The sequence below is a fragment of the Lithobates pipiens genome, unplaced genomic scaffold (genome assembly GCF_037356315.1).
Source record: "Lithobates pipiens isolate NorthernLeopardFrog02 unplaced genomic scaffold, aLitPip1_a1.2 Scaffold_18, whole genome shotgun sequence".
Taxonomy (NCBI): domain Eukaryota; kingdom Metazoa; phylum Chordata; class Amphibia; order Anura; family Ranidae; genus Lithobates; species Lithobates pipiens.
The window spans coordinates 146,712,770-146,737,560 of record NW_027507758.1 but is presented as its reverse complement, the minus strand read 5'-3'; the positions used below and the strand labels follow the sequence as shown (position 1 = coordinate 146,737,560).

Here is a 24,791-nt window from a genome sequence, read left to right as displayed (position 1 = left end):
GAAGTGGAAGGCTGACTAGCAGCCGGGTTTGCTAGTGAGTCACGAAAATTCTGGATCGTGGCGTACAGCTCCTTCTTTACAGAGGCCACCAGATCCTCACATACAGAGGCAGATTCCTCTTTAACTAAAGAAGTAATGCAGGGACTGCATAAGGTTTTCTTCCAATTTTCTCCCAGCTTGGCCCTGCAAGAAGGACATCTTTTCTTTGGGTCAGAGCTCTTAGCCTATGAAGAAAAAGACAAAAAAAGGGAAAAAAACCAGGGAACCCTTAGTGAGACCCAGTCTCAGCTTTGATAGGGATCACCACACAGGTGCACTGAGAAGAAACCAGTCAGCTTCTAGTGCCCAGACAGGCCCCTTGCCACCAGGGGGGAAAAAAGAAAGGAGAGAGCGAGACCAAACGCCAGGAAATAGAAAAAGAAAGGCAGACTTTAACTGCTGCCTCTTACCTGGGCTTTGCTGGTGCCTGTGCCTGTCCCCACCGCTGCAGACGCTGAATCTTCCATAATCAGCTGTGCAGAGATCCACTTGTGGCTAAACGCCGCCTCCGGAGTCACGCCGTGCAGCTGCACCGGACCGGAAGCGGAAATAGGCACCAGCACCTGTCCTCCCTCCTCCCCCCTGCGTCCATGCCGGAAACGACGTTTCAGCTGACCCGATGACCCGCTCTGTCACTTCCGGCGCGACCGCCGAAAACAAACATGGCGGCGGCACACGCGCGCCGCCGCGCCTACGAACGTGCGGGCCACCGAGTCTTCGGCTCTCTCCGAGCACAAGAGGGGAAGAGGAGCCCGCTTGCTACCGCTGACGAGGCGTGGGTAGGTCGGGAGGACAGCGGGTCTCTAAAGGAGGAAAAAAAGGGAAAGAAGCCTAGTCCCTCAGGAACACCTAAGAGAAACAGACTCCCTCCCAAAAGGTGTTCCCTCCGGGCCGGAGGAAACACAAAAACTGATGTGTGGTAGGGAGGCGCCTCCCTTTAAAGTCTGGAGGAAGAAGGTGTTTCCTAACGAGGAGGGTGGAGTCGCTATCTCTCAGGTGCTGTCCTGAAAGACGCCTTGGGAAATAATAATAATAATAATGTTTTCTAGAGCTATGCTTGAAAGCAAACCTATGCAGCTCAAAGTATTGGCATATTTTGAAGCAGTAAAAGCACTGTAAAACACCTCCGTAGCTATAGGCATTGTGGAGAAATTATTTTCAAAGTTCACAAGAGAGACACAGAAATTTCAGCTTATTTCTGAGTGCTGATCTTGGCCTGCCACCGTGCTGCAGTTTTACAAACCCACAAGTATTTGCTGTGATTTTAGAATTAAATACTTCATAGTACAAGCAGCTAGGAAGGGGATTGACAGCTTGTTTCAAATCTTTACTTAAAAAAATAAAATAATAATAATAATAATAATATTAATAATAATAATAAAATTATATATATATATATATATATATATATATAATCACCTAGGTGGGGGCAACATATGCTCTGCAAGGAGAGCTGAGCGATCACCAGTGTTTGTTCTGTTTTGCGTTCTCCCCTCCACTTTGAGCAGAGAGCGATGCCTGCCAGTCACCGGCTTTCTGCTCTGCCCCTCTAGTGCTCACTGAAGCACTGTGCTGTGGAGGGGACAGTATCAGCTGGCTCAGTCTCCCAGCATCTTGCTGAGAGACTGAGCCAGCTGCTGGTCCAGGCATCTGGGTGGATTCTGACTGTGAAGTTGGGATCGATCCAGTGCATGGCTTGGCTGAATAGTCAACCGACAGTGGACTTTAGGATAAGTAGGACCAAAAGAGATTTGGCCATACTTCTCCTTTACAAATATGTAAATAGTGTATTGCCCATGGTCTGTGCACATGTGCTATTGCAGCAAATGTTTTGTAGGGAAAGGTAGTAAAAGGTCTATAATAAATAAAAAAATAAAAATAAATAAAAAAAAAAGAAGTTCCATCTGTCAGCCTATGCCAAAAAAAAAGGAAAAACAAAAATGCAAAACCAACTTGTCAGTTACTGGCAGTTTATACTAGTTCTCCAAAAGTTGGCAAGACCGATGAATTTGATCAGTTATCTTAATAATCAAAAAAGGGGGAAAAAAAAGTGCTAAACTTACTGCTGCTTTAATATTTACACAATTTAACAATCCATATACCGTATTTTTCAGCATATAACACGCATCTTTTCTCCCTTAAAATTAGAGGAAAATCGTGTGTGCCTGTTATACGCCGATTGGCTGCCTCAGAGGGGAAGGAGGGAACAAGCGCCGCTGAAATAGAGGCAAATCTCCTGTGTACTCGGCTCTGCTCACAGTCAAGCCAAGTTCCGCCTCCTAGCATTGACGTCCCGCCATGGGACCGACATGTCCATCATAAGAGCCGGGTCAAGGGGCGGGAGGCAAGCTGAGTACACAGAAGATCCGGCTTTGTTTATTTCGGCAATAACAAGGCTGCAGATGTGCACTAATCATGCTGCAAAGAGGGGCAAGACTGCAGATGGGCACTGATCATGCTGCAAAGAGGGGCAAGATTGCAGATGGGCACTGATCATGCTGCTGCAATGATTGGCAAGACTGCAGATGGGCACTGATCATGCAGCAATGATGGTCAAGGCTGCATATGGGCATTGATCAGGCTACAATGATAGGCAAGGCTGCAGATAAGCACAGATCATGCTGCATCATGGGCAAGGCTGCAGATGGGCACTGATCATGCTGCAATGATGGGCAAGGCTGTAGATGGGCACTGAATGCTGCAATGATGGGCAAGGCTGCAGATGGGCACTGATCAGACTGCATTGATGGGCAAGGCTGGAATGATGGGCAATGGCGAGACTGCAAATGGGCACTGATAAGGGTCAGTGCCCATCAATGCAGCCTTATTTTGCTTCAAAATTCTTTATTTAAAATGTTTTTTTTCCCTGAAACTTCCCTCTTAAAATTAAGGTGCGTGGCCGAACGGAGATCTGAGTGGACATGCCTGAGATGAGCTCCTGCAGACAGAGCACACCCGGAGCTTTACACATCCATTGGACCTGCACTGTCCCCCACCGGAGGCCCTGGGCATCCCCCAGACCGATAGGGCGCTGCCTGGGATTGCGGGAGCGCCGTTTGTGGAGCTCCGGCCATCTTGCTCCCCCCGAAGGCAGTGCTGGAGCTATCTCCGGCTGATCTACCTGCCCCGAGACCGGATCTCCTCTTCCTTGACCACTGGGGACATCCTCCCTGTGCCACCCTATTACGCCAGCCAGAGGGACCTGGGAAGCGACGGCGGCCATATTTCTACACCCGGCAGGCTCTCCATCTCTCCTGGGCCCAATTTGACCCCATCCACCCTCAGGACCACCCTGGCCTGGCCAACTGAGACCCGACGGGGATATTGAAGGAGCATCCACCCCCATCTGGCTCCATTTGCAGCCACGCCCCTAGCCCCAGAGACCTAGTGTGGCGGCCATCTTGCTACACCTCAGCAGGCTCCATCTCCTCTGGGCCTAATCCAAGCCTCACTCACCCCCTAGGGTATCCTGGCCTGGCAGATTGTGGCCCTCGACGGAGATAACCACAAGCATCTACCCCCATCAGTACATGGGCTGCAGATACGGCCCCAAAACCACGAGATGGTTCCACAGTACAATCTCCTCTGAGAAAACTGAAGGCGTTTCTATTGCCTTCCACAAAACGCTTCCGATTGCTCCGATAGAACAGCTCTCGAACCCCCAGGGAAGGTATGTGTTTGTAAAGTTCTCCTTATGGGTCACGAAATTCACTATTGCGAATCTTTACCTACCAAACACTAATCAAATATCGTCTGCTCTGTGGTACATGAGGACATTGTCAGAACTCGCAGAAGGTAAACTAATCATAGGCGGGGATTTTAACACCCCCCTGGATCCACTCACTCAACCTCTTGCTCATCCATCTTGTTTACTAAGCTAAGGGCATTCAAACGGGCTATTTATGACCTCAGTTTAATCGACATTTGGTGGGTTCTGTTTCCAACATATCACAACTATACCCACTTCTCACAGATCCATCACTCTTATAGTCGTATTGACTATTTCCTTCTTGACCATAGCAGTTTAGATTGGTCACCTGAATGCGAGATAGGTGAGTGGTCAGACCAGACCATTGAGTCGACACTATCAATCCCTTCCACGCCAGTGAGGAAAAGAACACGGAGGCTGAATGATTCCCTTCTCACGAACCCTGACTGTTCCCACAAGGTTTCAGAAACCATTTCAAATTTTTTAATAGATCATGCCTCGGACACTACCTTGCTACCCTTACAATAGGAGGCGCTTAAAGCTGTCCTGCGAAGAATCATTATTCAGATGGGAAACGTTCCCTATAACACTGCGCTATCCAAAAAAAAAACAGAAAACAGCTGCTAACACAATCACCAGGATAAAACAGTGAATAATTAACAAATATCAAATCATAGTGTAGCGCTTAAAGAAATTCTGAATGACCCAGTTAGTGCATAATCATACACTAATTAACCCAAACCACCTTAGGTGCAAAAATTCATAAGTATATACAAACTTATAATACAAAAAATAAATTGAAAGTCTCTGTGTAAAATGTTGATCCAATCCAGACGTGAAGTAAGGGTCACCATCCACCTTCTTACAATAAGGCTAACATGCAGACACCCTGTGACATTCCCATCACCTTTCAAAATAAAGGCTTACCGGAGAGCATGGATCCAAACGAATATATATTCGAAGGATCATGCAGGCTTGTACACTCAAAAAAGCGAGATTACAGATGTAATTTATCCAGGGAAGTGACGAGTCAAACTCCTCATACAGATGCCCCAACTAGTTGTTATATTCTCATCGATAAACTCCAGCTCAAAATGTTGAACTCATACAAAGAAAAATAAGGGGCCACAATAGTGTAAATCCGTTTAAAAGAAAAATTTAATAAAAAAGTAATGAACTCACATGTATCAAGGAAATCAAGCGCTTATTCCATAAAAACAGTGCTACAGCAGGGACTACTGCTGTAGCACTGTTTTTATGGAATAAGCGCTTGATTTCCTTGATACATGTGAGTTCATTACTTTTTTATTAAATTTTTCTTTTAAACGGATTTACACTATTGTGGCCCCTTATTTTTCTTTGTATGAGTTCAACATTTTGAGCTGGAGTTTATCGATGAGAATATAACAACTAGTTGGGGCATCTGTATGAGGAGTTTGACTCGTCACTTCCCTGGATAAATTACATCTGTAATCTCGCTTTTTTGAGTGTACAAGCCTGCATGATCCTTCGAATATATATTCGTTTGGATCCATGCTCTCCGGTAAGCCTTTATTTTGAAAGGTGATGGGAATGTCACAGGGTGTCTGCATGTTAGCCTTATTGTAAGAAGGTGGATGGTGACCCTTACTTCACGTCTGGATTGGATCAACATTTTACACAGAGACTTTCAATTTATTTTTTGTATTATAAGTTTGTATATACTTATGAATTTTTGCACCTAAGGTGGTTTGGGTTAATTAGTGTATGATTATGCACTAACTGGGTCATTCAGAATTTCTTTAAGCGCTACACTATGATTTGATATTTGTTAATTATTCACTGTTTTATCCTGGTGATTGTGTTAGCAGCTGTTTTCTGTTTTTTTTTTTGGATAGCGCAGTGTTATAGGGAACGTTTTTTGTTTATATATTGTTTGGATATACACATTGCAGCAATCCTTCTTTTCTTATACACGTCACTGTAGATATGGATGTTTTTGAATATCGTGCTTCGCACAAAGTTAATACTGATGGTGTTTTTGTGGCGACTGGTAGTAACACCGAGGTGGGGGGGATGTTCATGAGACTTAAAAATATTATGACATCTGAACTTCACCTGCAATGGGACCTTGTGTTCTTGCAGCAATACATTGCAGAACAAAAAAGGGACTACTGCTGTAGCACTGTTTTTATGGAATAAGCGCTTGATTTCCTTGATACATGTGAGTTCATTACTTTTTTATTAAATTTTTCTTTTAAACGGATTTACACTATTGTGGCCCCTTATTTTTCTTTGTATGAGTTCAACATTTTGAGCTGGAGTTTATCGATGAGAATATAACAACTAGTTGGGGCATCTGTATGAGGAGTTTGACTCGTCACTTCCCTGGATAAATTACATCTGTAATCTCGCTTTTTTGAGTGTACAAGCCTGCATGATCCTTCGAATATATATTCGTTTGGATCCATGCTCTCCGGTAAGCCTTTATTTTGAAAGGTGATGGGAATATCACAGGGTGTCTGCATGTTAGCCTTATTGTAAGAAGGTGGATGGTGACCCTTACTTCACGTCTGGATTGGATCAACATTTTACACAGAGACTTTCAATTTATTTTTTGTATTATAAGTTTGTATATACTTATGAATTTTTGCACCTAAGGTGGTTTGGGTTAATTAGTGTATGATTATGCACTAACTGGGTCATTCAGAATTTCTTTAAGCGCTACACTATGATTTGATAATTATTCAGATGGGGACCCGCTTGAAAAAGGCTTGATCAGCTGCAATAACCTCAGCAATTCAAAAGACTTTTAGAGACCTTGAGACCCAACATAAATGAGTCCCAACAGTGGTGACTCTTACAGAGGTCTCAACAGCTCGATTCCAACTCAAGGACCTATAGGAGGCCTCAGCTCATACCTATGTGGACAGACTTGCCTTACATCAGTACCGATTACGAGATAAATGCGGTAGACCGTTGGCTCGCACCCTTCACCCAAACACGTCTTCCACATTCATACCCCATATTCGGGCCCCTTCTGGAGAAATGCTTAGAGAGCCCTCCAAGATATCACAAACATTCTGAGATTTCTACCAAACACTATACAATCTACTGCCCAGTGTCTCTTCTAGCTCAACCCCTACCCCTGAGCCTGATAGACAGTCTTATATTGAGGAAACTGAGCTCCTTATTTTAGATAGCAATACTGTAGAAGAGCTGGCACAGGTAATTACAGCGGATGGGGTTGTAGGATTCATAGCGGCCACCCCGACGGTTTCACCCCTAAATTTTACAAAACATTTGCTCCCCTACTGACCCCCTTCTTGGCTAAGGTGTTCAACAATCGGAAGGCTTGGCGTTTCCTCCACAAACACTCTAAGGCCACATTACCATTATCCCAAAACAAGATAAGGACCCAACTTTGTGCGCTAATTATAGGCCCATATAGTTAATTGGAGTGGACTTGAAAATATATGCCAAAATGTTAGCCACTAGATTGCAGCCACTGCTCAGATTCATACACCTGGACCAGGTGGGTTTTTTAAGTGGTCGCGAGGCCTGAAAACCCTGCTTCTTACCAACTATGCCTGCACCCATGATGTCCCTCTATGCCTTTTGACGGTCGATGCGGAAAAAGCATTCGACCGGGTCGACTGGCAATTCCTCCAGATGTCTCTGAAGCAGATAGGTCTAGGCCCCAAAATGTTATCCCGAATTATGTCTCTTTACGCCTCTCCTTCTGCTAGAATTCGGGTGAATGGTTCATTGTCGCCTACATTTTCCATCCATAATGGGACATGACAAGGCTGTCCTCTATCTCCCCTTCTCTATGTCCTTGTCATGGAACACCTGGCAATTGCCTTGCGCAATAACCCTAACATCTCAGGTGTATCGATAGGCCCCATTCGTTCTAAACTGGCTCTCTTTGCGGATGACCTGTTAATGTTTGTAACCCAACCCCATCTATCCTTACCACATATAATGCGGGAATTCACGAGGTTTGGGAAGCTGAGCAATTTCAAAGTGAACCATACCAAGTCAGAAATCCTGAACATCTCACTGTCCCAGGAGGTCCTCCGCCAAGTCTCCACTTCCATCTGTTACCTCGGAATCCAAATAACCACAGAAGGATCCCAATTATTCTGTCTGAACTATGCTCCCTCTCTGCTTAGAACCAAGACGGATCTCTCAAACTACACAAAGAAACGCCTATCGTGGCTAGGCAGGGCGAATGCCCTAACAATGGACATCCTCCCTCGGTTTCCCTATTTGTTCCAGACAATTCCCATTTTCATATCTTCCTGGTTCTTTAAGAAGCTCCGCCAAATATTCTCTTGATTTATCTGGGGAGGCTCATCCTCTGATACGCCATGAGACGCTCTTGCTCCCCAAGAATCGTGCTGGAGCTGGAGCTCCAGATGCCTCTATATACTATAGACTTAATACTTATTAACTTGTTCCATCATTCCTCCACAAAATGATGGGTACAAATAGAGAGCCGTATCAATTCAATAGATCTCAGCGCTTTACCATGGACGCCTACCAAATTCCTGAAAGGAGAGAGATACCCCTGAGCGATCTCACCCGACAAACCATGCAAATTTGGACCCAAATTAATTCCTCTGAAAGGACCCATGACTCCACTGTTTGGGACTCCGGCTTTTCCACCGGCCCTACAGAGAGCGAGTTTTGGACCTTAGTGTAAGGAGGACCACAGGTGACTCTTCTCTGATTCACAATGGCTTCTCTGATTCACAATGGCCCATCTTCCCATACCTCGACACATTGGCTGCAGAGGTAACAGGTGATATCCTTCATTTGCACCTTCCCATTCCTGCCTGATACACTTACTGGCTTAACAGACTTGGAGAGAGCATGCTGCTCCAGACTGCCCCCCCCCCCCCTACACATGTTGTCTCTCAACTATACTCTCTCATACATATGGCTTATAATCCTGCTCTCCCCCCATACACACATGCCTGTATTTCACCTGTAGACTGGCAAAATTGCTTCATTCTGACTCACAAAATATCCTTAGCCTCCAAAGCTCCAGAAAAAGGATTAAAGTTGTTGACCCGTTGGTACCGATGCCCCTCGACTTTGCACTGGATAAACCCGGCGCTCCCGTATACCTGCTGGCTTTGTTTGTCTTCCAAGGGAACCTTAATTCACTTTTGGTGGGAATTTCCCCCTGTGAGGAGGTTCTGGCAAAAGATTCTTGACTTGTACTGCAGACTCATGGCGACCTCAATCACACCCTCTCCTGAGGTAGTTCTGCTATCTTTGCTCCCTGGACCGCTTAAATCAGTCAAAAAAAGACGTTTTGCGACACTTTCCTGTGGCTGATAGAACTGTTCTGCCCAGACATTGGAAGTCGATGAGCATGTCTTCCCTGGGGGATTGGGCAATTGAAGTGGACCAAATCAATAGTTTTAATGTCGCAGGAAACGGGTAGAGGAGCAATTCTCCAAGACCTAGACCTCGTGGTCTACGTTTCGATACTCCTCAGAGTTTCTATGGGCCGCAGAGGACTCCACTGACGCACCTGTGTAGCCAGAGTGGAATGTCTCTCTTAATTCCTACATTCCTTAGTGCCTTGACCCCTCTATCCCCACTCTCTCATTTTTTCTCCTTTGCCTTCAAATGTTGCAGTATTACACAATCACCTAATTCACACTCTCTAGTCTCATCAGACCGGAACGGTGGCACACACAGAGCTTCTCCCTCAGAGAAAATGCGTTCAGCGCAGCAACAAAAGCCCTAGCCTACCTTTAACCACTAGAGATCCACGCTACAGCCGAATGACGGCCACAGCGTGGACTTGCTTTGCCGGGACTACGTCTATTGACGTCGTTCCGGGCGCGAGCGGCGCGCTCTGTGATCGGCGAGTCTATGAGACTCGCCTGATTACGGATCCGAGCAAGGGGTTGATCCCGACCCCTTACCACGTGATCAGCTGTCAGCCAATGACAGCTGATCATGTGACAAAACAGAGGCGGTAATCGGCTATTTTTCCTCCTCGCGCTGACAGCGCGAGGAGAGAAAAAAAAGCCGATCACGGCCAACTTAACAGTGCCCACCTGCCCCCTGCCAGTTATTAATAAAAGTGCCACCCATCAGTGCCCACAGTGCCACCCATCAGTGCCCACAGTGCCACCCATCAGTGCGCACAATCTGCCTCAACAACAGTGCTGCACCTCAGTGCCACATATCCGTGCCCATCAGTGTCATCTACCAGTGCCCATCAGTGCCGCCCATCAGTGCCACCTATCAGTGCCCATCAGTCCCATCTATCAGCGGTACCTATCAGTGCCCCTTAGTGCCGCCCATCAGTGCCACCTATCAGTGCCCATCAGTCCCATCTATCAGCGGTACCTATCAGTGCCCCTTAGTGCCACCCATCAGTGCCATCTTATCTGTGCCATCTTTGCCCATCAGTGCCGCCTTATCTGTGCCCATCAGTGCCACCTTATCTGTGCCCATCAGTGCCACCTTATCTGTGCCTATTAGTGGCGCCTTAACTGTGCCGCCTATCAGTGCCCACCAGTGCCGCCTATCAGTGCCCACCAGTGCCGCCTATCAGTGCCCACCAGTGCCGCCTATCAGTGCCCACCAGTGCCGCCTATCAGTGCCGCCTATCAGTGCCCACCAGTGCCGCCCATCAGTGCCGCCTCATCAGCACATTTCAATGAAGGAGAAAAATTACCTGTTTGCAAAATTTTATAACAAACTATTAACCACTTGCAGACCGGACCATTTTGCTGGTCAAAGACCAGACCACTTTTTGCGATTCGGCACTGCGTCGCTTTAACTGACAATTGCGCGGTCGTGCGACGTGGCTCCCAAACAAAATTGACGTCCTTTTTTTCCCACAAAAGACCAGACCACTTTTTGCGATTCGGGACTGCGTCGCTTTAACTGACAATTGCGCGGTCGTGCGACGTGGCTCCCAAACAAAATTGACGTCCTTTTTTTCCCACAAATAGAGCTTTCTTTTGGTGGTATTTGATCACCTCTGCGGTTTTTATTTTTTGCTCTATAACCAAAAATAGAGCGACAATTTTGAAAAAAACGCATTATTTTTTACTTTTTGTTATAATAAATATCCCCCAAAAATATATAAAAAAACTTTTTTTTCCCTCAGTTTAGGCCGATACGTATTCTTCTACATATTTTTGGTAAAAAAAAAAATCGCAATAAGCGATTGATTGGTTTGCGCAAGAGTTATAGCATTTACAAAATAGGGATAGTTTTATAGCATTTTTATTAATAATTTTTTATTTTTATTTTTTTACTAGTAATGGCGGCAATCAGCGATTTTTATTGTGACTGCGACATTGTGGGGGACCCATCGGACATTTTTGGGACCATTGTCATTTATACAGTAATCACTGCTATATAAATGCAGTGATTCCTGTGTAAATGACACTGGCAGTGAAAGGGTTAACCAGTGGGTGGCAGTGTAGGGGTTAAGTGTTCCTAGGGGTGTGTTACTAACTGTGGGGGGGTTGGGCTTTCATTTAGTGAACACTGATCTCTGCTCCAATCACATGGAGCAGAGATCAGCGTCACTAGTTGCTAGGCAGAATGGAGAAATGTTGTTTACACAGCATTTCCTCCGTTCGGCCGCTCCGTGAGACGATCGCGGGGATGCCCGCGGCGATCGAGTCCGCGGGTCCCGCGACCGGACTCACGGGGGTCCCGACCAGCGCGGGAGCGCGCCGCCGCCGGCGCGCTCCCGGTGGCAGGGCGGCATTGAATATTGGACGTACCTGTACGCCAATATGCCTGCCCGTGCCATTCTTTGTGGGAAAAAAATGATAAAAATTTCATTTGGGTACAGTGTTGTATGGCCGCGCAATTGTCATTCAAAGTGCATCAGCGCTGAAAGCTCAAAATTGGTCTGGGCAGGAGGGGGGTTTAAGTGCCCAGTAAGCAAGTGGTTAATGAGTGGGCACCACTCATTGAATAGATAATGGTGCTCGCCTACCTTTAATAAGTCAGCTTAGATGCTGTAGGTATGCAGGCTTATATACCACACTAAATCAATCGAAGCTCACAAACGATATAAACCATGAGACGGCATGACACCAACGTTGCAAGGATGTTTATGTGATATTGAGTGACATATGTTTACTGTACAATTTTTCTATCTCAATAAAATAAGATTGAATTAAAATTAAGCTGCGTGTGTTAAACGCTGATAAATACGTTATTTTCTGTTTCTTTACTCAAGCTTATAATGAAAATCTAAAATAAGTTTAAAGTTAATGCCCATTTTGATGGCAATACCTGCATCCGTTTTTCCAGTTTTTTACCTGGAAATATATCCCATCATACTATTAAAGTGAAGACAAGAGGTTTCACCAACTGTATCATTGAGTTAAAAGAGATATAGGTTTTTTGTTCCCCCCATCATACTTACATAGGTCCGCCACCTCTGTACTGAGAACCAAGAGATCGAACACCGCCGATGGCTTGGTTCTCACAGCTTCCAGAGCAGAGAGCTGCTGGCTGTCACTCAGCAGCTCTCCAGTCTGCCCCCCCCCCCCCACACTCACTGGTGCGCTGAGCTGTGGATGAGCGGCTCGCTGAGAGGCTGAGATGGGCATCAGTTCAGGCAACTGGCGGATCCAGACTGTCATGATGATGCGGTGCCTGGACCGATTCCTGTGACGTCAGTAGAGAGTGGACTTCAGCCCACTCTGCCAAAAACGGGTCACAGGATTGCAAAACGAATTGCACTCCTGTGACCCACAGGAGAAGCTCAGCCAAAAGAGCTCAGGCTGGACTTCTCCTTTAAGTATGTAAAGCATTTATCAAAAAGCCAGACATATCAATGCAAACTAAGCTTGATCAGGAAGAAATTTATATTAAAATATAATCAAAAGAAAAATAGTTTTTAGTTTTGAACAAGGAGGGATTAGTTCCCCAGTCAGGTTTTTATTGCTGCCTGTGCCCCATTAGGGATATTTACCCATTCTGTGTTTTAGTGACTGTTATCACGGAAAGAAAAAAGTACAAGAAAATTACAAATTTCCAGTTATTACCAGAAAAGGAATAGAATAGAAATATTCCAATGGTTGGACACTAGGTTTAGTGACAGCAAGGTTTTTTTTTTCTCATTTTGGGGGGATTTCTTCTTACTTCCTGTTGTGGCTTTGGAACAGGAAGTGAAAGGAAATCTCCTAAATGGAACAAACATGGCAAAAAAAATTGAGAGACGTTACAATCCTCTCCTACATGATCCAAACTGAAGAAAACGTTTTGCTTTTAGTTCTACCATATGCAACTTTGAACTCTGAATCAAAAAAAAGACAAAAAATATGGATCACTGCTAAAACACTTAAAATAAAAAAGGGGTAAAGAAAAATTAAAAAAATTAATACTTACATTATTATCAAATATTAGCTGTCTGTTAATATCCTCAAGGCTTAAGAGTGTTCTGTTTGTAATGAAATGTTGAAAGGTAACGGCTTCAACATATTCCTGAAGACCTACATAGGAAAGATTAAGCACTTTAAAACTATATGGAAGCATTAAACATTAATATAGTGCACTCCTCAAAGTTTCGTCTGCTCGCATTAGGCGAGTGGAAAAAGGGCAAGCGTGGAGACACGTCGGAGGGGAGGCGGGCGGCCCACCCTGCACTCTAAGGCTCCATGCTCATAAAAGCTTTTTCTGGACGCCAGATTGCTGGCAGAAAACGCTGGTTGAAAAACGTCCTTTTAACAGCGTTTTGTACTAGCGTTTATGAGCGTTTATTAGCATTAGCGTTTATAGGCGTTTTCAATAAAAATACACACAGAGGACACAAAATCCCACAGTGCATTGAAAAAATAGAATGCCGAACACTAATTAACGCGTGTTTATGAGCGTTTGCCGTTTTTTGGCGGTGAAAAAGGCACTTTGAACGCAAATTTCTGGCGTTCAGAAAAAAGCCCATAAACTCCACTGCTCATTAAAGCTGAAAAACGTCCATGTGTGCATGGACACAGGCTAACATAGAGTGGAGTTTATGGGCTTTTAAAAAAAAAACACCCAAACTCCAATAAACTGCAGTTTATGAGCTCCAGTGTGCATGGAGCCTTAGTGTGCGGACAGTGTGGGTGACAGCCAGCTACGGAGGAGCAGCTGTCCTGGAAGGAGGAGATCCATTCCCCACACTGCTCTGTCCACTCCACTTCCAGCTTGCCTGCAGCCTGCCCTGAGCTTCACACACATCCCTTCTTTTGCCCCTCTCTCCCTGCCCCGTGCTTTGTCTGTGGAGGGGATGTAGGCGGGAAAGTTAAAAAGAAGCAGCCGACAGACGCACTTAAAAGTTTCTGATTGAGCCAGGGTGCCCCCGGGCTTTTTTTACATTTTGTATTATAGCAAAAAGTCAAATATTGTTTTGGTTTTCAAAATTGTTGTTTTTTTTTGATTATAGCGCAAAAAATTAAAACCGCAGAGGTGATCAAATACCACCAAAGCTCTATTTGAGGGGGGAAAAAAAAAAAAGGCATTAAATTTGTTTGGGTACCACGTCGCGCAACTGTCAGTTAAAGTGACGCAGTACCTTATCGCAAAAAATGTCCTGGTCAGGGAGGGAGTAAATCCATCTGGGGCTTAGGTGGTTAAATAGCATTACAAATATTTACTTAACAAGGTAGTAATGATGTGCACAATGTAATTGTGTCATTTCATGAGATAATTTACAAGGGTGTGTTTAGGGGTTAGAGGCAGGGGAGGGTAGGGGTTGGGTGGGGCAACTGGTGGCGAGTAACTCTTAAGGCCTGGCTTGTAGCTCAGGACTTGAAATTTGAGTCCTGATATAGTGTATACGTGCACCACTATCAAATAAATAATGATATACTATTTCAATTCTATTTCATTGCCCAAACTGTCCTCTCTGCTTCTTTCAAGACCTCCCACTATCTAGTACCCTTGTAACCACCTCCCACAATTACCTACAGGACTTCTCCAGAGCCTCTCCCATCCTCGAACTCCCTGCCCCAGTATGTCCGGTCAACTCCTAACCATGTCCACCTTTAGGCAATCCTTGAAAACTCATCTATCCAGGGAAGCCTTCCCCACCTCTACCTAAGGCTGGCTATACATGGAGCACATTTCTTTCCAGCAACCACGGGTTGCAGGAAAGTAATTTGCTCGAATCCTCCCATTGACAGACAGTGTTGATGCGGGAATCCCTCCTGCCAGGCTATTGTCTTCTCCCAGCGGGGGAAGCCGACCCCGCTAGAAGACAGTGATTATCTCTAGCTCTAGCAGCCGCTAGCAGTAATTGCAAGAAAAGCCAGAAGGCTGGTTGTACCCAAGTTGATCAATCACCTTGGTATATTCAGCCTGCCCACTAAGGGTTCGAATCTCTGCTGGTTCCTGTTAAACCGCCCGAAATTCGAACCGTGTATGGCCAGCCTTAGAACGGTATTTGAGTCACCACAATCAGATCATGCCCTGCAGCTATTATCTTTTGTACCACCTTCCCGTCCCTTTTTTGTAAGCACCAAGAGCAGGGCCCTCCTATTCCATCTGTATTGAACAGTATTGTAAACTGTACTGTCCCCCTTTATATTGTAAAGGTCCTGAATAAACTGTTGGCGCTATGTAAATCCTGAATAATAATAATAATACTGAATACTTTGAAGCAATGTCAGCAAGACCTACGGACTCAGAGCTGTCACTCAAGTGACACTCTATAGTATTCCCTCTTATTCCTATTCCAGCAGTTTCATAAAAGGCTATCAAGCAAGGCGAGGAGGATTGAAGGAACTGGGCCAGCACAGACAGTAATTAGACACTCCTATAAGAGGAGAATGCCATGATGTGCTAGGAGAGGAGGCCATGCTAAGAAACTGATTTTTTTTCCTGGAGTAGCCAAGCATTTAAAATACTTGATCTTGCTGTGCTTTTACCTGCAATTTTTAACTTGGTGACATGGATTGTTTAGAATGTTATCAGTTTGATCAGTATTCAGCAAGTACTGCTGTTCAGTTCTCTCTCAAAAGCCATGACTACATATTGAAAAATAGATTATAATAATACAGCACTGCAACCTATTTCTTAAGCTGGCCATAGATGGCCAGCTTAAGAAACAGGTGAGAGCACATAGAAACACACAGCCCTGTAACCTAGGTTGGCAAGGCAATCCCCTGCTCCTCCCTTCTCCACCTCCTTGCTAATAAACTGGCTAAGGACTGCACGGTCTGTTAACTCTTTTCTTGCGAACACCAAAAGATCAGAGACTCAGAACAGCAGGAGCCAGCAGCATTGAACGTTGCAAACGGCAAGTGCTGGGGTAAGAATCTTCAATAGTTTACTAGGGAATGTTTAATGTATTATGCTATTATGCTCAAATGCTGAGGGTTAATACTACTTTAAAGTGGTTGTAAACCTCAGACATGAAATATGAACAAAGCATATACTTCTAGTTTGTATACTTGTGCCAATTAACCACTTAAAGACTAGCCTCACTTTGAGATTTTGGTGTTTACAAGTTTAAAACTGTTTTTTTTTGCTAGAAAATTACTTAGAAAAAATATATATATTATGTTTGGGGGGTTCTAACATCCTAGAGAATAAAATGGTGGTCATTGCGGTACTTTTTTTTCACACCGTATTTGCGCAGCTGTCTTACAAGCGCACTTTTTTTTATAAAAAGTTTTTTGCTGAAAAGATGGACAGCTCGGTTGTGGCAGCAGCTGCTGCCGTTACCGAGATGTCCATCTTCAAAGTGCCGATGTATATGTACAGGAGCTGGTCGGCAAGTGGTTAAGCGCACGAAGTGTAATTTGTGTAATTTTGTCTACTGCTTTGTTCTTCTGCTATCAGCACGAATCACTTATGACAAGTTTTCCTGACACCAAGAGAAAAAAGGTGGCAGAGGAAGGACCTCCAGCAGAGTGACAGTCTCATATGTATTCCTGTGTGGAGCGGGGTGTGTCCCTTCCCTCCAATCAGTTCTCAGAACTCTCCTCCCTGAGCTCTACTGAGAGTAACTTCAGCTCTCCGCCCCTTCTTTCAGGACACTCAGCTTTATAGAGAAGAGAAAATAGCAGATAAACAGGTATAAACTTACGTAGGAGGATCTTCATCTCTGTATCACCTGAGGCCATATGTAAGGTTTACAACAACTTTGAGTTAAAAATAACAACAGGATATGTGTGTGTGCTGGATTTGGGAAGTGCATGGTTTCACGATAGTCATTTATTCTCAATAATAGGTATGTCCAAGTATCTGTTATACCGTGTACACGCGATCGGAATTCTCATCAGAAAAAGCTCTGATGGTTTTGCAGACGGAATTGCGCTCAAACTGTCTTGCCTACACACGGTCAAACCAAATTCCAACTGCCAAGAATGCGGCGACGTACAACGGGACTAGAAAAATGAAGTTCAATACCTAGTAGCCGATAGCTTCCATCTAATAGTTGAATCTGAGCATGCGCAAGTTTTTGCGCGTCGGAATTGCATACACACGATCAGAATTGCCATCGGGAAAATTGAGAACATGCCATCACATTTTCGCTGGCGGGAATACGGCCAGCTAAATTCCGATGGAGCATACATACAGTCGCATTTTCCAACGAAAAGCTCTCATCGGTCTTTTGCTGGCCGAAATTCCGATCGTGTGTACGTGGCATTAGAAGATGGAATTAGTTTGGTAGGTTTTTCACACTATATATTTGCATACAATGACAGTTACCACATGTAATTGCTCTGTAGTACTGATATATATCTTCATCCACAAGCTCCAGGGCCACTTGTTTCATTTTTTCTCGTACGCCATCTAGTTTTCTGTTTGCTTCAACCAGAACATCATCTTTGTTGGGCTCACTATGAATAAATGAAAAAAAAATAAAAAAAAAAAAATAAAAGAATGTTGGATAAAAGGTCGTCACATTTTTAACCACACCCAGAGAAGCTCTGTTTAAAAGGATAAACTACACTATATGGCTAAAATAAATTATGCATCCCTGTGCTGGCGTCCTATTCATTTCTATTGGGACATGCAGCTGCACAGACACAGCCACTGTGTCCCAATAGGACATGAGTGAGGGTCCCGGAATGCACCCTGTATGCTTTCAAAGACCCGCACCTGCACTCACTCGCATGCCAAATTAGGACACAGTGGCTGCGTTCTTGCAGCCATGTGTCCCATTAGAAATGAATGAGAGGCCAGCAGGCGGATGCACGCAACATCTGTTTTCCCATGCCAGGAAAGCTCCCCGTGTGAACAAACCCTAAAAGTCCCCCCGTCCAGGAGTGCATTATTATGACTTACAGTACACAAACTCTGCATATCTCCCACTTGTACAGTCACTGTGACCTGAACTATACAGTTATATGCCCCCGGGACTTCACTGACATACGAACCAAATATGAATATTTGTTCAATTCTGAATAGATTTGCAAAGAAAATCGGTAATTCAAAACTCCTACATGTCCAGACCTTTCATCAATTACTATAAAATGTAATTATTGTACAGGACGCCAGGGATTGGTTCTGGATGGGAGATGTGTGTCCCCTTTGTTTGGGTTGTGGTCCCTCTAAGGGGGATGATAATAGATATTTTTTGGAGTCCTCAGGGATTCTCAACTATGCAGCGAGAAGTTCCAGGACTCTGGGTGGGAAAGCGCACCAACCCCCGACTACGGTATCTCGGCCCTATAGTGGTTAGCACGCCTGAGAAAGGAAAAGGGCAGGAAGCAGCCAACAGGGGTCAATGAGGTGTGATGTGGAGCAGGTTCTGCTTGTGAGGAAGTAGTGCAGGTTGCTTGTTGCTGAGAAGCTGCTGGCTGTGCTGACATTTTCTGTAGACTTCCCAAAGCAGATGGGGACTTTGTAGCCCTGTTACAGGACAAGTTTTACAAACAGTAAGCCAAACTTTTATTTTGCTCAGGAGTTTGTGAACTTTTTGTGTTTTTTGTATGCTGAAGAAAATAGTTTTTTGTTTGCCAGCGTTGGAAAAATAAAAAAAACTCTTTGCTTTTACAAAGTCAGCTGGCTGGTGATCCAGAGGCCAAGATTGTCACATTAAATACAGTCTACTGCACATCATTCTGTTTGTAACCTCCCTCATACATGCACTTCTTTGCACACAATGGGTCGAAAGGCAGTGCACAGTGTTTTTTGGTGAACTATTTTATTTTATGGCTTATTTTTTTTATTAGTTCTTTTAAAACCAGCATGTTTAATGGGTTTGTTCACCAGGAGAATTTGCCAGTTTTTCCCTTGTCTGAGTTACCATTTTACTGTTTCTGCCAATCTGCATTTAACCCTTTCATGATTTTTGACATTTGGTGTTTACAAGTTAAAATCCGTATTTTTTGCTAGAAAATTACTTAGAACCCCCAAACTATATATATATATATATATACACACACATACATACATACATACACACACGCACACACACGCACACACACGCACACACACACATATATATATATATATATATATATATTTTTTTTTGCAGAGAATCTATCTAGAGAATAAAATGGCGATTGTTGCAATATTTTATGTCACACAGTATTTGTGCAGCGGTGTTTTAAATGCAACTTTTTGGGAAAAGGGACACTTTCATGAATTAAAAATAAAAAAAACAGTAAAGTTAGCCCAATTCTTTTGTATAATGAAAGAGGATGTTACGCCGAGTAAATAGATACCAAACTTTTTTTTTTTTTTTTTTTTATTCCCTCATGGTAAGTTCTCTGTAGCAATTGTTTTCAACTGGGCGAGTAATGATGCAGTTCTATCCGCAACCTAATCCTCCCCGTCCGCTGCTCTTTTATCAGCCATGCGTAATTTGTTTTACTAAAATTTCACTGTCAGTCAAATGGAAAAGGAATAACAAAGAGCAGAACTTGGATGGGGCACCTTCACCATGCAGCAGCACCCACTGATACTTTCCTGAGCCCCATTGCAATCCAGCAATGTGCACAAGAGCCTTGACTCTCCCTCTTCAGTAGCTGAGCCATTGGCTGGCTCCTACTGCTGTCAATCACAGTCAGTGAGCAAATGAGGGAGGGAGGGGCAGAGCCACAGCTCTGTGTGTGAATGGCCATGCACAGCAGTGGCTCAGGAGCAAGCTTGCTTGGGTGCCCCCACTGCAAGCTGTTTGCTCTGGGGGCACTAGTCAGGGGCTAAGAGTGCAAGCAGGGCCCTGAGAAGAGGAGGACCAGGGCTGCTCTGTGCAGCGGTAAGTATAACATGTTTGTTTTTGTAAATTGCCTTTAAATTTCACTTTAAGGGGTGTAAAAAACAAAAAACAAAACCAAAAAAAAAAAAAACACAACATGGCAGAGCTCAAACAAATAGGTGTTAGAGAATCGCATGCCCTTCTGCTGTTTCCCCTTCACAGCAGCTGGTGAACCTTCCTAAAAACAATGGGAATATTTATAAAGCAGTGAATTTAATTCACCTACCATTCACTGCAGGCAAATCTCTCAGGTGCAGGTGTTTAAAAATGTATCTACATAAAAGGATTTGTAAATCCTAAAAACAAACATTCCTTTTTTGCTCCATTTTGATCTGCTAAATATACCACTGATAGTATTTTGGTATATCTGTTTGATAAGTGCAAAAAATGCAGCACTGTTTTGTGTCTTGTTTTCTGCAGTCTTCATGGCTTTTCCCAACATACTAAAAAACACCTTCCACCATTTTGCAGAGATGAGAAAAGGAGTAAATGTTCTGTAGTTAAGGAATACGCAACTGGGCAAGACTGACACCATTTTTTTTTTATTTCGGATCAGAAAAGCCACTTTGTTGTCAGTCCACAACAGGAATATAGAAGCCGAGAGTATTTCGCCTAGAATGAAAAGGTGTTTTCTTTACCTACATCTTTAAAGGAATACAACATGGGGAAATATGCATTTATTGCAGAGATGTACTGCATTTTTTTTTTTTATTGCCCTGACCTACACATTAAATGGCTATAAAAGCTAAACCTTTTTTTCACCTTAATGCATTTCGTGCATTAAGGTAATGAATGTTCCCATAGCTCTCCTTCTACCCTGCCCCTAAACACTTACCCGACACCACACGCAATCTAGCATTGTCCCTTGCCAGCAGTCCCACTCTCCTCTCTTCCTGGATTTACAGACTTCATTGATGGCAGCGGGAGCCATTGGCTCTTGCTGCTGTCAGTCAAATCCCGTGAGGACAACAGGGGGTGTGGCCACACCACACGTGTCTATGGATGAACATGGCCCGACTCAGGAACATGCCTGCATGAGTTCCCCCATAGCACATAGCTTGCTATGGGGGCACTAGCAGAAGTAGAGGAGCAGAGCGTGCTGGCAAGGGACCACAAAAGAATTGGTGAGGGACTACTCAGAACAGGTAAGAATACTTTTTTTATTACATTAGATCATTGTTCTTTTCACCTTTCATAAACGAATGTAACAAGGCGACATCTAGTTGACAGTTTTAAAACTGAAAACAGAACTAAAATTAAATTAAAGAGAGCCTGTACTTTGCGCCTTCAGGGCAACGTAACAGGTTCACCTCATAGCCAACCCCTTATGCTTTTGATACATACCTTTTCAGTGCCTTCCTGTTCAATACCCAGATTTCTTTCAGGCATTGAGAAGGTTTTATAACTCTCTTATGTGTGAGCTCTGACCAAGACTTTATGCAAAAGTCTCTTGAAAGCCCATAATGCTCTGGAAATGTTGTTAGCGATAGTTTGCACTTTTTATTAAATTTTAGCTAAAATGAAAAGAAGTGCTAACCCAGTGTGTGTGTGACAAAAAGCACTTCTAGGATCATAAACCATGTATACAATGTGCATAATGAAAAAATATACACGCAATAAAAAAACTGAATAGTGCATGTGTGTAAGTCCATAACCAATAAGCATGTGAATCACTGTGTTCCTAAGCATGTACAATATAGTGCTTGAGATCTTCTTCCATATCCATAAATGTGTTCTACCATGTGCTAGTAAATATTTCACTCACCAAACCAATTAGGTCAACAAGCAGTCTATAGGCATGTTGATTTAAAGCCAACCACCCACCCAGATATGTCTGTTTCTCTCCTGGTGGGTTCCGATGTTGATCATATGTCACATATGCAGAACAAAAAGTCCCAACAAGTAGGAGGTATACAGTACGTTTAATTACCCAAAGCGTATGCACTCACATGTTTCCTTAGTGCCCAAGATGTAAGTGCGTACAGATTCCATCTTTTTGCACCTCCTTTCATTTCAGCTTAAGTTTTAAAAGGGTAATTTTGGCATTTAAAGGGGCAGCTGCCTTCGAATCAAATTTACTCTATAGTGGGTGGGGTAGGCGCCTGCTTATGTTTTTTTCTACCCTTTATTAAACGTTTATTTGTAGTGACGAGTGAAGCAAACAAACTTTGGTTCACTGGACATTTGCAAAAAGTTTGCAAATTTAAGTCTATGGGAGCTTAATCTTGTAATTTAATTTTTTGAGGATTTTGTAAGGCCAATTTGCAAGCTTTTTGAAAACAAAAACAAAAAAAAAAAAACAACATGTATAGCTGTGTCAGACTCTGCATTCCTCTTGTCGCTGCTCCTCTGTGGAAAGTGTTCATATCCAAGACAAGCTGCACTTACAAATCAGAAAGTCTCATTCAGCCTGGGTTCATACATATGTGATGCGGGAACCAGCGTGATTCCATTGCCGGTTCCTGCATCGCATCTCTCCCCGCAGGCAGTTCACACTGCCCTCTGTGAACCATGCGGTGTCAATACAAAGTTAATGGACACCCCCAGTTCGGTTAACAATTCGCACCGCAAACTGGGAATTCGGACAGGAATCAGATCGATTTGATTCCAGCACCTTTATTTGTGCGAATACAATGCGAGTTTAACCATACAACTCTATGGCTGAACTTGCATTGCACAGACATTGCATGTGATCGGCACAGCATTGCAGGTACAAATCACATGCAATGTCTGTGTTCGAATATGTGTGAACCTAGGCTCAAGGCTGTTGTTGGAACAGCTACATATACTTTGTCCCATAGTGGACAGAACTGTAAAAAAAATATATAAAATTATACATCTAATGCAGTTTCCAAAGAGAAACTTTTTTTTAAAGTTGTGCTTGGAAAATTTATACATAATATAAATATACCTGAAGAGACAGCTAAAGTAGCAATTACTTGATAATCTGAATACAAAAATACCTGATAACTCTATGTAACAGGAATATTGTTCTCTTGCTTTCAGTTGTTATGTCTCTGCTATACTTCACAAGCCGCTCATATTTGTCATGCCTTGCATCCAGTTCATGCTGAAAAGCTGCAAAAAGTATATAAAGAAAGTAAATTAAACTGTGACATATCTAGGTTAAAATTCATGAACATTCGATTTGTAAAAACAAAAATGGGAAAAAAACGGAGTTACGCACCGGTAACATCCTTTTCCGGGAGTCTTTCAGGACAGCCACCTTAGAGAGACCCTGGCTCCTCCCCTCTCAGGAAACACCGCCTTCAATTTCAAGATTTAAGCCTCGTCCTCCCTCTGTTCCTCAGTTCTTCCAGAGTACCTCCGGCCAACTGGGGAGACACAAGAACACGTCAAACAAACAAACTTTCAATCTTACCTGACGGTCTCGTGTGACGAGTTCCCGACGATCTCCAAAAACCTGGGTGGGAACCGGGGCTGTCCTGAAAGACTCCCGGAAAAGGATGTTACCGGTACGTAACTCCGTTTTTCCCAAGTTCGTCTTTCAGGACAGCCACCTTAGAGAGGATAAGCGAGCACATTACCTTAGGGTGGGACCACTGCTTACAGCACTTTACGACCAAAGGCCTGGTCTTTGGCTGACAGAAGATCCAGTCTATAGTGTTTCACGAACGTAGCAAAACTGGACCACGTTGCAGCTCTACAGATCTGTTCAGGAGATGCACCAGCCCACTCTGCCTGAGAAGTTGCCACTGCCCTGGTTGAGTGTGCTCTAATCCCAACTGGGGGTTCTAACCCCCCTGCCACGCAAGCCTGCCCAATGGCTAACCTTAACCATCTGGCTATCGTACGTCTAGAGGCTCTGGAACCCTTCCTAGCCCCTGAAAACAACACAAAAAGTGAATCAGACTTCCTGAACTGACTTGTGCAATCTAAATAATGAAGGACACATCATCTAACATCCAATCTATGAAAGATGTGTTCCTGTTCTCTTACTGGATTTGAACAGAAAGTAGGTAGCACAATCTCCTGGGCTCTATGAAAACTAGAGGCTACCTTAGGCAAAAAGGCCGGATCCGTCTTAAAAACCAAACGGTCCGGAAAAACCTGAAAAAAAGGTGCCCTAACAGAAAGGGCTTCGAGTTCACTCACTCTCCTTGCTGTAGTGATCGCCACCAAAAACACCGTTTTGAGAGTGATCAGTTTTAATGAGCAACATTCCAATGGCTCAAAAGGTTCTCCTGTGAGAAATTGTAAAACTAAAGAAAGATCCCAAACTGGGAAGGGGAAATTTGAAACAGGTCTCTGCCTACTTAGGGCTTTGAAGAATCTCATTATCCAAGGGTCTGAAGCTAGCTGCCTTTCTAGAAACACGCTTAAAGCGGATACCTGACCCTTCAGAGTTCCAAGGGCTAAACCTTTATCTGCCCCAGCCTGTAGGAACTCTAGAACGGCTACAGAGCTGTGCACATTGAAGGAGCTCTCTGAGCACCAGCTATTGAACCGCCTCCATACCTTTAAGTAAATGGTCCGGGTTTCCTTTTTCCTGCAGTTTAGGAGAGTGGCTACTAAGCGATCTGAGAAGCCCTTGCCCTTCAACAATTCTTCCTCAGAAGCCAAGCTGCAAGGTTCCACCGCTCTACCTGAGGACAGCAGATTGGACCCTGAGAAAGGAGATCCTCCTGGACTGGGAGAATCCAGGGGGGTTCTACAGACAGGCCCTTCAGAATGGAGAACCACGGCCTCCTGGGCCAGTGAGGTGCGATTAGAATAAGGGTAGTGTTCTCCACCTGAAACTTCCTTAACACTGCCGAAATCAGCACGGGAGGGGGGAAAGCATAGCACCTGGAGAAACCCCAATTCTGTGCTAGTGCGTCCACCGCCAACGCCCCCTCCCCC

At 44.0% G+C, this 24,791-nt stretch overlaps 1 protein-coding gene and 1 long non-coding RNA gene across 2 annotated transcripts in view; one reads left to right on the top strand and one right to left on the bottom strand.

Annotated features, from left to right (window-relative positions):
• TSNAX (translin associated factor X) overlaps window positions 1-24,791 on the bottom strand; it is a 44,259-nt gene that overhangs the window by 6,775 nt on the left and 12,693 nt on the right. The window contains exons 3-5 of the mRNA XM_077486233.1: window positions 22,892-23,006; window positions 17,432-17,562; window positions 13,124-13,227 (exon numbers count right to left, since the gene is read on the bottom strand). Coding sequence (XP_077342359.1) covers window positions 13,124-13,227; window positions 17,432-17,562; window positions 22,892-23,006 — 350 coding nt within the window. The remainder of the gene's footprint in view (window positions 1-13,123; window positions 13,228-17,431; window positions 17,563-22,891; window positions 23,007-24,791) is intronic.
• The window catches only part of LOC143987490 (uncharacterized), a 28,169-nt gene continuing 19,241 nt past the window's right edge, over window positions 15,864-24,791 (top strand). The window contains exon 1 of the long non-coding RNA XR_013276652.1: window positions 15,864-16,025. This is a non-coding gene — a long non-coding RNA (uncharacterized LOC143987490). The remainder of the gene's footprint in view (window positions 16,026-24,791) is intronic.